This window comes from Sinocyclocheilus grahami, unplaced genomic scaffold, assembly GCF_001515645.1.
Source record: "Sinocyclocheilus grahami isolate Dianchi unplaced genomic scaffold, SAMN03320097.WGS_v1.1 scaffold634.1, whole genome shotgun sequence".
In the NCBI taxonomy this organism is placed as follows: Eukaryota; Metazoa; Chordata; class Actinopteri; order Cypriniformes; family Cyprinidae; genus Sinocyclocheilus; species Sinocyclocheilus grahami.
This window is the reverse complement of record NW_015505813.1, coordinates 368366-380889: the sequence shown is the minus strand read 5'-3', so window position 1 is coordinate 380889 and position 12524 is coordinate 368366. Positions and strand designations below refer to the sequence as shown.

The 12524-nt window shown below is 35.9% G+C and overlaps 1 protein-coding gene across 1 annotated transcript in view; it reads right to left on the bottom strand.

The window, feature by feature from the left end:
• The window catches only part of LOC107558177 (GPI-anchor transamidase-like), a 40574-nt gene that overhangs the window by 7369 nt on the left and 20681 nt on the right, over positions 1–12524 (bottom strand). Inside the window, exon 10 of the mRNA XM_016241798.1 lies at positions 5454–5529. Coding sequence (XP_016097284.1) covers positions 5454–5529 — 76 coding nt within the window. The remainder of the gene's footprint in view (positions 1–5453; positions 5530–12524) is intronic.

Below are 12524 nucleotides of genomic sequence, written 5' to 3'. Positions count from 1 at the left end.
CAATGATGAAATGGGTGAACAATTTCAGACACTGCAGGAGGAACGAGAGACTAGAATATCAAAGAGTCTTGGGGATAGACTCTTTTGATTTGTACCAGGAAGTAACCACCTAGAAACCACCCAGAACACTCAGCCAACTTATAACAACATGCTAAAATCACCTGAACTGCATAGCATCGGTCAGATGGGCTAGGCATTATTGCAAAATAAACCTGGAAAGCATGATTAGGACAGGTCTTTCATCATCCTGAGGGGGGTTCATTTGACAATCACCAGCTGACTCTATTTCAGGGGATCTCAAACATTTTTGTCAACTGATCTGATTAGATGTAAAATATATAATTTAGAGATTGTAGGTTAATATTTCAATAATTTAAAGGCACATTTGCATTTTCAAGAATCTCTGACATTGGGTAATGGTCACATGACATGCAAGTAAATAGATAGGCCTATTAAAAATATTTATTCTCTTTTTAGTAAATGTTGTGTTGCATTTTTTTGTAATGTATTGTTGTTGTTGTTGTTGTTGTAGTAACTAATTACAAAAATAAAGACAGAAATAAATTATTGTTGTAAATTACCATTAAAAATTTATATTTCATAATTATAATAATTGTATTTTACACCGTGACAATACTAATATTTGTATCTTAAATTCTTTGCATCAAATGTTCAAACTCTCAAGCTTTGAATATTTAAATTCTTCATGCTTTTATTTTGGTGGAATACTGTGGAAATTCAGTAAACTTCTGCCCCAAAAAATGTTGAAAATGATGCAAATGTGTAAATAAAGTGAGCCTATTGCGTTCCCAAATACATGATAAAGCAGAGCAGCACATGCAGAGATGGAGTTTGCTGCATTTACTGTGAGCCGAGTACACCAGATCATCAGCTGCTTTGAAACACACAGAGCATCAGACTGTGCAACTTTGATTTGATAATTGCACTAAGCTATATGCTGATTATTGTGCAACTTTACATTGGATACAATTAATTATTAGCTTTTCATCAACTCACAAACCTCCTGCAGTTTCCTTACAACCCCCAGTTGGGAAACCCTGATTTATTATGATCCTGCTTATTACATGCTTCCTTACCATATAAATAAATAATTTCACCCAAATCAATATTTCATGTCAATTTACTTATTTGATTACGTGAGAACAGTTGGTATGCTATAAAAGATGTAGGAGATCACACAAAATGATAATGGATCAGTCTAGAACGCTTGATTCTGATTCCCTGACACAGGTTTCAGGAACTGTTGTATTTCCAGATCTGGGCTGCATTGCAGTTCCATTTCACTTTGCCAAATAATATCTGATATTTCATAGAGCTGTATAGTCTACCACAGCAAAAGACACAAGGAAAACAATGATATTAGCCAAAGCAAACTCACAAACAACACATAACCTTGTTGTCAGTAACACCCTTCTGCTTCATCATGTGCCATATTATATTATGAATAATTCAATGATCTGTTGTCAATTATTTCACTTTTTTTCAATTATTTCAGTGCAGCGGTTGACCAATTAGACCAAAAAATTGTCACTTATTCCTGCGATCAAAGCTGAATTTTCAGCATCATTACTCCAGTCTTCAGTGTCACTTGATCCTTCAGAAATGATTCTAATATGCGGATTTGTTGCTCAAGAAACATTTCTTATTATTATCAATGTTGAAAACAGCTGGACCGCTTAATATTTTTATGGAAACCGTAATACACTACAAAAGTTAAAAACTTCAAATGTTTGGTGTAGGATTTAAAAAAATAATAAAAAACTATAATTTGTATAATATTCAACAAGGACACGTTAAATTAATCAAAAGCGACAGTAAAGACAATAATGCTACAAGATTACTTTTTTGAATAAATATTGTTCTTTTGAAAAAAAAACGAATTATCACAGTTTCCAAAAACAAAACAAAACAAAAAGCAGAAACAGTTTTCAACATAAATAATAATAAGAACCGCTATTAATAATTCAACACCAATAATAATGAATTATAACTGAGCACCAAATAAGTATGCTAGAATGATCATGTGATCATGCAAATCATGTGAAGACTAGAGCTTTGCCATCACAAGAATAAATAATATTTTAAAACACATTAAAACAGAAAACAGTTATTTTAAATTGTAATACTATTTCAGAATATTACTGGTTTTACTATTTTTCATCAAATAAAGGCACCCTTGGTGAGCATAAAAGACTTCCTTAAAATATATTATAAAAACAATCTTAATTATTTCAAACTTATGACTGGAAGTGTAAGTCAGTTACCAAACTCAAAATGCAGTTTAAGCCATAATTCTTCATCTCACAGGCTGCTTCTGAGAGCTCAGTTGTAGAGGATGCCGCAGATTACTGTAATCTGGCAAACTTCACTGAGACTGTACAGCATCGCTTTACCACTGTGCTCCAGGGACAGGAATATTTATGCTAAAAACAATGAAAATGACTTAAATGAACTATGTCTGGTGCACAAATAGTGCTTGGTTAAACTGGATTGCGAGTGATTAGTTATGATGATCCAGATGTTACTGCGTGCAAAGGTGATTTAACAATTCAGTGAATTCGGCCCATAGGCTCAAAGAAACTGAAAATATAATTATTCATCTTTAGTGTATATTGCTTAGGCTATCTTAAATAAGTATATGCTCTTCTGAAATGCTCTTTTAATGTGTCCATCTTAAGAGTTATTTGACTGAACTTTGACCATTAAACTTATTTTTAATCTAAGAAGAGATCTTAAACTATTATACGAAAGCTTTAAACTGATGTTGGCTTGCAAAGAATTACTTTAAAGTAAAAATGTGATGAATAACTGATCAGGGAAAGTACAAAACAATAATCCTTTGGCCAGCAGAAAGCATGATTAGAAATACAAATGAAAGAAATTAAATTATGTATTAACTTACAGTAATTAAGTATTTCAAAATTTACATTACAATTCCAAAGTTACTTCTTTCAAAAAAGTAATTGTTTTATATTTATTTACAAATACAAGTCCCATTAATGTAGTCACTGTGAGAAAGCAAAATTTTACCATTACGTATAGAATTACTAAAATGACGATTTTAACAATACAAGAACATGAAATACAAGAACATGTTTAAAAGTAACACTACCCATTAGTGGGTGAATACACTTTAAAGGGCTCTTGAAAGTCTTTATACCCCGTGACACAAAGTAACGAGTCTTTGACTTGATAAAAAAAGATGTCCATTTAGCATTCTCTTATAACACTAAAACACTTTCTCTTTGAAACGGAGCAAGAAAAACACCTTCATTATCTGTGACGAGTGGCCACAAGAGAATCTGACCTGAAAACCACATGCTTATTTTTGAGCATTACATTTATTCAGTTTTTCCTGTTTTCACAAAACTGCATCCCACCACTGCACGTTTGCATTAAATCCTGCTATCATAGAGTCTCTATGCCATCCTGATCCCTAGTAATGTCTTGGTATTTTTTTTATAGATCTTTATTTAGTTACACACCAAAGTTAATTACAGACATCATGTCTTAACTGCAACAATGTAAATGTTTTGGCCAGAAGTACTTTATCTGCCCAAACTATATTTTTTCGACATGACAAAATGACAGCCAATCAAAAAAATATTTCATGTTTAATAAACAACTGTGGATCCAGCATGCAGTGGGAGGGAACGTCCAATCGTCCAGTCAAATTTCTTAAACCCACTGGGGTTTGGACAGCAAAACCACTGTATCAAAAAGTGACAGGTGTTCCTTCAGTCACATTTGAATATGACAATCCCTGTATCACATTCTGGAAAATATTCAGAAGTATCAAAGACAAAGAAATACTGAAATATGTCCATGCTTTAAGCAGAAATTTAGGAGAAGTAGTCAGTGTCCACCTCTAACATTTGGTTCATTCCAAGTAGTTTTGTCAGGATTTTGGCTGATATGTAAAATCTGGAAATAAATTCAAACCTCTCTAAAGCCAGAAACATTAGACAAATGCCGGAACAAGAATACGGTGATAAAAAAAATGATCTTGTGTAAATTCTTTGCAAATAGCACTCGCAAGTAAACTACAGTATAGTATGGAGAGCACAGCAAATATAATTTTTGCATTCATATTTGCTAGATCTGCAAAATAAAACAATACTATGTCATTTCCATTCCTTTCCAAAAGAAGTAAATCTGCAAAAATGTCAACAATTCTGTGTTTTTCTGTCAATATGGGGTGCTGTGTGTTCATTAATGAGGAAAAAAAATTACTTAAATGATTTTAGCAAATGGCTGCAATATAACAAAGAGTGAAAAATTTAAGGGGGTCTGAATACTTTCCGTACCCACTGTATATATAGAGAGAGAGAGAGATGGATTATGGCAGTAGATGTCAAAATGACACTCACTCCCTACGCAGCTCTATTAGAAACCACATTGCAGCTGTAGTTTCCTGTAATGTAATGCAAAGGTATAATAACGCAAAAGTATAGTGATATAAATGTACATTCATTCAAAATTAAAAAAGAAGCAAGTTCAAAACTCATTTTAATAATAAAATACAAACTATTAAATAAGATCACTTAATAAATTAGATTAAATCCATAGCATATGTCTGCAGTACTGCAGGTTTGCATGAAATTCTGTTTGCACTTTTTTTTTTTTTTATCCCTTTTGATGAATATCTGTTCTTTATAAGAGTGACATGAGTAATCAGCAATGTTGCAGCAAACACAACATCTGTCTGGTGTCTATATTTCAGCAGCACTCACATACATTTTACTATGAGTGTAATACAAAACTTTCCACACACAATTTTTTTTAACTTAAAATGACTGACTACGGTAAAACAAGTTATCACTATTATTTGAATCTTCTGATTAGTTTTATTTAACAACAAAAAAAAGTAATTTAATGAAAAGAGAATGTAAATGAAAAAAAAAATGAAAAACTGTTACTTAGGTGATTGATTTGGTCAGGACATGTTTCAGTATAATAATAGTTGCACACCAAAACATTTCACAGCATAAATATTTGTCCAAATTAAAAGAGCTCAGGGAATAATGATTTTGAACTCTGGTGACAAACAAAACTTGAGCACCCTGACCCTCTCTCAGATCCCGTGTTTCCACTGGCTTGAGAGCTGTATAACATAGCTGACTATGTTACCAATTATGGTGCACGGCTGTCATTGTTTAAAAGTCTTACTCCTTATTTTCAGGTCTTATTTGTACATCAGTACACTGCACTTCCTGAATGAGGTCCCAAATGTTTCCTCTACGATGCAACATGAATCTTTGCAGTGCAACATAGTGCTGCGATTTTTCAACAAGTTGGTGCACCTCTTTTGAATCAAATACATAGTTCAGCTGGTAATGGGTTTCAGTAAGAAAGCTGTTAAACCCTCAGCCTGCTGTTTTCCAACCATTTCCTCATTTACACTTGCCAACAACATTTAACTACAGTCTTACCTGATGAATAATTTCAGCCACTGGGAGTTGGTCCACATATGTCAACGATTCGATTTGTATATCGCCGCTTCCAGACCTGTGGAAAAAACATGAAGAAATAAGAAGCAGAAAAAAACAGGTCCTTTTTTAAATTTAATGTTTTCAAACTTCGCCTAAGGTGAAAACGAAACAAATTACTTGTTATGTGTCCTGTAAAACTGAAGCACCCTCTAATCTAGCTACATTACTATGCAGTGGGCAGAAGAAGCCAAAGCCTCACCAACGTGCAGCCATCCCCTCCGCAACTGCCCACAGTCTGTTAGTTTGAGAGGTGGGATGATGTTTTGGCCCTCATGTAGGCCAGTAAAGCTCAGGAAAAGAAGAAAGAGTTGGCTTCAGCCCGTCTATCTGCGACTTCATACATGAGTGGCTGCTGAAATTAAATTCAGTATGCAGCTCTCAATTCCACACAACAACTGACTGAGACCGAGTGTGATCTGGAGTGGAAGGTACCAAAACAAAAACAATTGTTCAACAATTGAAAAGATGAAAATGGTAGAAAACCCCCCATGAAATCTCATTGGACTACATTATTTGTGGTATCTATAATTTCTCTCTGTATGATATGTATTGGTACATTTCGTTCAAGGAAAACATGCATCCAGAGTTAGCTGAAGCAACACTATTATACAGCTTGCAGGACAAATAAAATGAATCAAGCATTTTAAATATTTGTTGCGTGACGTAGGGGTGGTGATTGACAGGTAATTTTAGAGGTGTCTTTGCAATTCACAGAACAAACAGCAAACAAACTGAAAAGTGTTTGCATGTAGAATGAGGACTGGAGGTTAACAAAACAACTGTAGTGCAGCTATATGTTAGAGACCGGAGGCAATTGGTAATCTATAGTTGGGCACAGCATTTCACACGACAAATCATTCCTGTATTTCAATGAGCGGCCTGGGCAGCCAATTCACGGCCCACCGGGATGAGGCTTTTTCTGTTAGTTGACAAAATGGCCTGTCATTCTAGTCATGTGTAGGCACATTGCACCACTTTTGGTTTCAGTTCAAATGGCTAGACTTGAATTACTGCAAAACGGAAAAGCAACAAGAACACAGCTAGATTATTTACTGTGTGCCTGTCGGCTACAACATCTGCACGCGAGCAAATGGAACAGCAATAAAAACACTGCAGTAGCAATGAAACAAATAGTTTTTCACTGTTTCATACTGACAAGTAGAAATATAGACAACATTTTTTAATTTACATTTTCAGAAGAAATTGTGAGTGGTGTTTACCCATGCAAAACTACACATTGCCAGCAGTGAGCTTCCTAATATGTTCTGAATTGGTTTTAGCATGCTGCTATGTGGCAGATAGGACATTTTTAGTGGTTGTTTTGTGGTTTCTTACTTGGCCAAGTCAAAAGAGCCCACCTTTTTTATAATATTCTAATCCCAGATCCTATATGCATCCCAATATATCAGAATCAGCCTTCAAATCCTTGATGAGAATCTCCTCAACAAGCCTCACAGTTCAAGGTGTAATTCATGTATGTAATACAAATGATGCTGGACAAGTTATTCAACAAAATGTAATACTTAAGCCTAATTACACAGACAACAATTACTGTCACTGGAGGTTGCAGAGTATCTGTGGGGTTGCTACTTGACTCCATTATCCGACTGTATTACTTCCATTGGTTGTTGCTACATTACACTGCATTTGCATAAAAGCCCAGACACATCAAACTGACAAAAAAGAACGTCACCTCACATTGGCTGCCTTTTGGCCAGAAAGTTGTGCTTCAACAGATGGCAAAGACTACAGTGATCGGCCAACAAGCACATATGTTCTGTGCCTGTGTGAGCGCAAATTACTCTCCATACCAGCAGATGGCAGTAGTCTGTATTCATAATTCAAAAAGAAAAACCAGAAGACTTGCACGGCATCCAAAATCGAATACTTCCCTACTTTATAGTGTGCGGAAAACAATACGCCAAAAGAGTATTATTTCTGAATTCATAGTATTCTAAAAACAGTAGCCGAAATGTACCCGGATGACCTACTACTTCCACCCGGATTCTGAAGTGCACATGCGATGGACACTTTACTATCCCATGAGGCCACGGCAGAGGTTTTATGAATGGCAGTGAAGCGACACAACTGACACTGGCAGGCCATGTGATAGTAACAACATGGCGGATGTACGTATTAGGGCTGCACAATTAAACAAATTTCTAATCGCGATTACAATTATTCTGCGTGCTTAAGAAATGCGTCTTTTTCTTTCTACATGTTATCTTAAGGGTTTTTCCCCATTATTTTAATTTTAGTATAACATTATAATACCATTCATATTTTTACTTTTTTATAATTTAAAGAAGAAACCAATCCGATGTATAGTTGAAATTTGAGGCTTAATACTATAGAAAAGCTCAGTTAGAGTGTTTTCAGCTTGTTTATTTTCATATAAAAATACGGCATATATCATTCAATATAAATTGTAATAATCGTAATTAATAATCACAATTACAATTTCAAGGGAATAATCGACAATTATGATTTTTGTCATAATCGTGCAGTCCTAGTACATATGTCCGAAATTTCATTCATACTGCCCATATTCATACTATACAGAACATAATCTTTTAAGTAAGTTCAAATTCAAATGTAGCACCTACCAAATTCAATTCAATTCCGAACCAATTCAACATGCGCAATAAAAAAAAAAACCGCAGACTGGAGTTCGACTAGTGCCAAAAACTAGGCCAACAGAGGCTCATCAATGGCCCTACATTGGCCAACGGACGATCGTCAGATTGGTGTGGGAATAATCGACAATTATGATTTTTGTCATAATCGTGCAGTCCTAGTACATATGTCCGAAATTTCATTCATACTGCCCATATTCATACTATACAGAACATAATCTTTTAAGTAAGTTCAAATTCAAATGTAGCACCTACCAAATTCAATTCAATTCCGAACCAATTCAACATGCGCAATAAAAAAAAAAACGCAGACTGGAGTTCGACTAGTGCCAAAAACTAGGCCAACAGAGGCTCATCAATGGCCCTACATTGGCCAACGGACGATCGTCAGATTGGTGGGTCACGGCCATAAAAGTCTTCATGAAATCAAAACTGACCTAATTTTACTTGGCGCACATTACTACTCACGCAGTGAACAATTAATCAGTTAATCAAAGTTAATCCACAAATGTTTGTCTGCATAATGTTTAGTCCAAATCTGAAAATTGACTTCCCCTCTGGAATGGCATTTCTCTTTTGACGTCAGTTTGAGAGCTTAACCTCACCGCTCCAACCGTCAGTCTGCTGCAGAATAGAGATGGCGAGGAGGTGCACTAAAATCAAACTCCACCCTCTGTTTTATTCATTCAGTATTCCGTTTCACTCTGAAGTACATCACAATACTGAAGCAAAGTCGGTCTCAACTTCTGGTTCATGTAGAATGTCCAGTTTGTTGCATCACCAACAGTCGTTCTTGCATATGCCATTGGAAACTGCCAACTCTCATTGAAAACTAACTAGACTTCCTGTCGATTTGCCACTGTAAATTGTTGTTAGTCTGAACGCACCTACATATTTTTGTTAAAAACATTAAGCATGAGCATTACTAATGATACTTGCCTTAGCAAACACCACTAATGAGTGCTTGAAGCATTTCGGGAAATATGAGGCAATGCAGCTAATAAACCATTTAAAGAGACTCAAAATTATTCCACATCCATAACTGCAAATTTACAACTGTTATACAGGATCAATTTTGAATCAAAGAGTTTTGGTAAATTTATAAGAAAACCCATCAGACGGTGTCTAGAGAGGGCGAGTGTGTACTGAGAGTAAACTTTCATTTCCTTTATGCCCACGCCGCACCTCCTGATTTATTTTTCATTTCGTAACATCACCTGACATTTAATTACTTTGAGACCTGAGACCTGCTCTAGGCAGTCAACATCATCACCCTGGGCAAACTTGAATTACAATACAGTCTCGAAAAGAGTGGGCACGTATTATAAAGACGAGTGGGTAGTCTATTAAACCGTCCTCCTCTGTAAAACTTAATTTACCTAATGGAAGCCCTCTGATACAGCAGCAGAGACTGCAAAGGAATGGAGGCAGAAAACAGGATGGCTAGAATGATTTAGTGTTGTAACGCCTCTACTGTCATGTTCAGAGAGACATTTCATGGAGGGGGATAATAAGAGTTGTGTTGCTTTTACACTGGAGAACATGATGTTCTGCTATGCTGAAACCTAAAGGGATAATTCACCCAAAAAGTAAGACTCTGTCATAATTTACTCACCCTCATGTCGTTCCAATCCAGTATGACCTTTTTTTCAGAGGAACAAACATTTTTGGAAGACTACACCTGCTACTTTTTTTTAAATATAATTTGATGCTGGGGTTCAACTGTATTGACTAGAAATTAATAATGACACTATTGTCTTGTGTAGTTGAACTGAACTTGTTTCACAACTGATTAACTCTGCAACATTGACCCTGTTATTGCTAACAAAGCTAGTTCATGCATTCATGACCTCTAGACTGGACTATTGTAATGCACTGTTAGAAACTTTGCTATAAGTTTGATTGCATCATATAATAATTGCTGTTAATCGTGTTCATCGTCTGTTTGATTATGTCTTTAATTGATTTTTCTGTACATTTCTGCCATATGTACATTACCTGACAGTCACCACTGATAAGCTACTACTAAATATATTGTAGAAACTTAACTGCTTTGCAACGATTTGTATCGTGAAAAGCGCTATACAAATAAACTTGAATTGAATTGAATTATTGAACTAAACTGAATCAACATTGGACTAAACTGAGCCTGCATTATACTACTTCACTATAAAAAGTGAACCTGGGGCTGTCAAATTTTATTACAATAGCTTTGTGTGAGGAAAATACTGAAATTATCTAATAAAATGTTGGTAACACTTTACAATAAGGTTAATTAGTTAACATTAGTTAACTACTTTAGTTAACATGAACTAAGAATGAACAATACTTCTACAGCATTTATTAATCTTAGTTCATTTTAATTTCAACATTTACTAATGCATTATTAAAATCAAAAGTTGTGCTTGTTAACATTAGTTAACACACTGTGAATTAGCATGAACTAACAATGAACAACTGTATTTAACTGACATTAACAAAGATTAATAAATATTGTAATAAATGTATTGTTGATTGTTTGTTCATGTTAGTTAATACATTAACTAACATTAACTAATGGAACCTCACGTCACAGAAATCAGTTAATTCTCAGCACATATAGCGCTTTTCCACGGCATGGTACGGCACGGTATGGTTAGGTACGGTTCACTTTTGGGGGGTTTTCCACTGGGTTCAGTACCTGGTACTTTTTTTAGTACCACCTCGGTTGAGGTTCCAAGGTTTTGTTTTTTTTTAACAAAAAAAATGGCTGTTTCGTCATCTGTTGAGGAAGTACAGATGTTCCTCTCGTTGATAGCAGAGGAGCGGATCCAACGAGAGCTTGATGGGGCAACGCGGAATGAAAAAGTTTTTCAGGAGTCGCGGCAGTTGAGGCGGCGCAACTATAAAGACATGTGAATACACCCACCCACTCTGAAACTGTACTAAACTGCAGTGAAAACGCAAGCCGAGCCATGCCGTACAGAGCCGTGCCAAGTCGAGTCGTACCATGCAGTGGAAAAGCGCCAATAGAGACCCTTTCACCTAGATATCACACTATAGAGACGGTGTCTGTTCCCCGAACTAGAAAATACAAAAACGTCCAAACCAATTTAAGAGTAAAAATTTAAGTGATGTTCAACAAATAAAAAAACAGATGTAATACGGATAAACAAATGATAAAGCTTGGCTTATTGAATATCAGGTCCCTTTCTACGAAAGCGATATTGAACGTGCATCTTGTCAGAAAGCCGGTTCTGTAATCAGCGGTAAATCTCCATCACGTGCGGGCTTTCACATTGAGCAGCATTAACTACACAGAGCCGTAGTTCACTGACGAGCTGCGCAAACCCACGTTCATATTCGCGTGATTTTTTGCGCAGCTCGTCAGTCAACTACGGCTCTGTGTAGTTAATGCTGCTCAATATGAAAGCCCGCACGTTATGGAGATTACCGCTGATTACAGAACCGGCTTTCTGACAAGATGCGCGTTCAATATCGCATGCGATTTATCGTGCAGCCCTAGCTCTGTTTGACAGAAATCTGGCTAAAACCTAATGATTACATTATTTTAAATGAGTCTCCCCCCAAGATTACTGTTATAAACATGAGCCACATCCAAAAGGTAAAGGGGAAGGTGCTGCTACAAATTATAACAATATTTTCAGTAGGGCTTCAGGAGGGCGGGCTTTAACTCGTTTGAAGTAATGGTGCTTCATATAACATTATGCAGAAAAACAAGTGTTAATGATAAATCCTCTGTGATGTTTGTACTGGCTACTGTATACAGGCCACCAGGGCACCATACAGACTTTATTAGATTTTATATCTGAGCTAGTGCTGGCTGCAGATAAAGTTTTAATTGTTGGTGATTTCAATATCCATGTTGATAATGAAAAAGATGCAATGGGATCAGCATTCATAGACATTCTGAACTCTATTGGGGTTAGATAACACGTGTCAAGACCTACTCATTGTCGAAATCATACTCTAGATTTAATACCGTCACATGGAATTGATGTTGATGGTGTTGAAATTATGCAGCCATGCGATGATATCTCAGATCATTATCTAGTCTTGTGCAAACTTCATATAGCTAAATCTGTAAATTCTACTCCTTGTTACAAGTATGGTAGAACCATCACTTCTACCACAAAAGACTGCTTTGTAAGTAATCTTCCTGATTTATCTCAATTCCTTAGCATTTCCAATACCTCAGAACAACTTGATGATGTAACAGAAACTATGGACTCTCTCTTTTCTAGCATCTTAGATACGGTTGCTCCTTTACGCTTAAGGAAGATTAAGGAAAACAGTTTGACACGGTATAATGAGCACACTCGCACCCTAAAGAGAGCAGCACGGAAAATGGAGCGCAGCTGGAGGAAAACAAAAC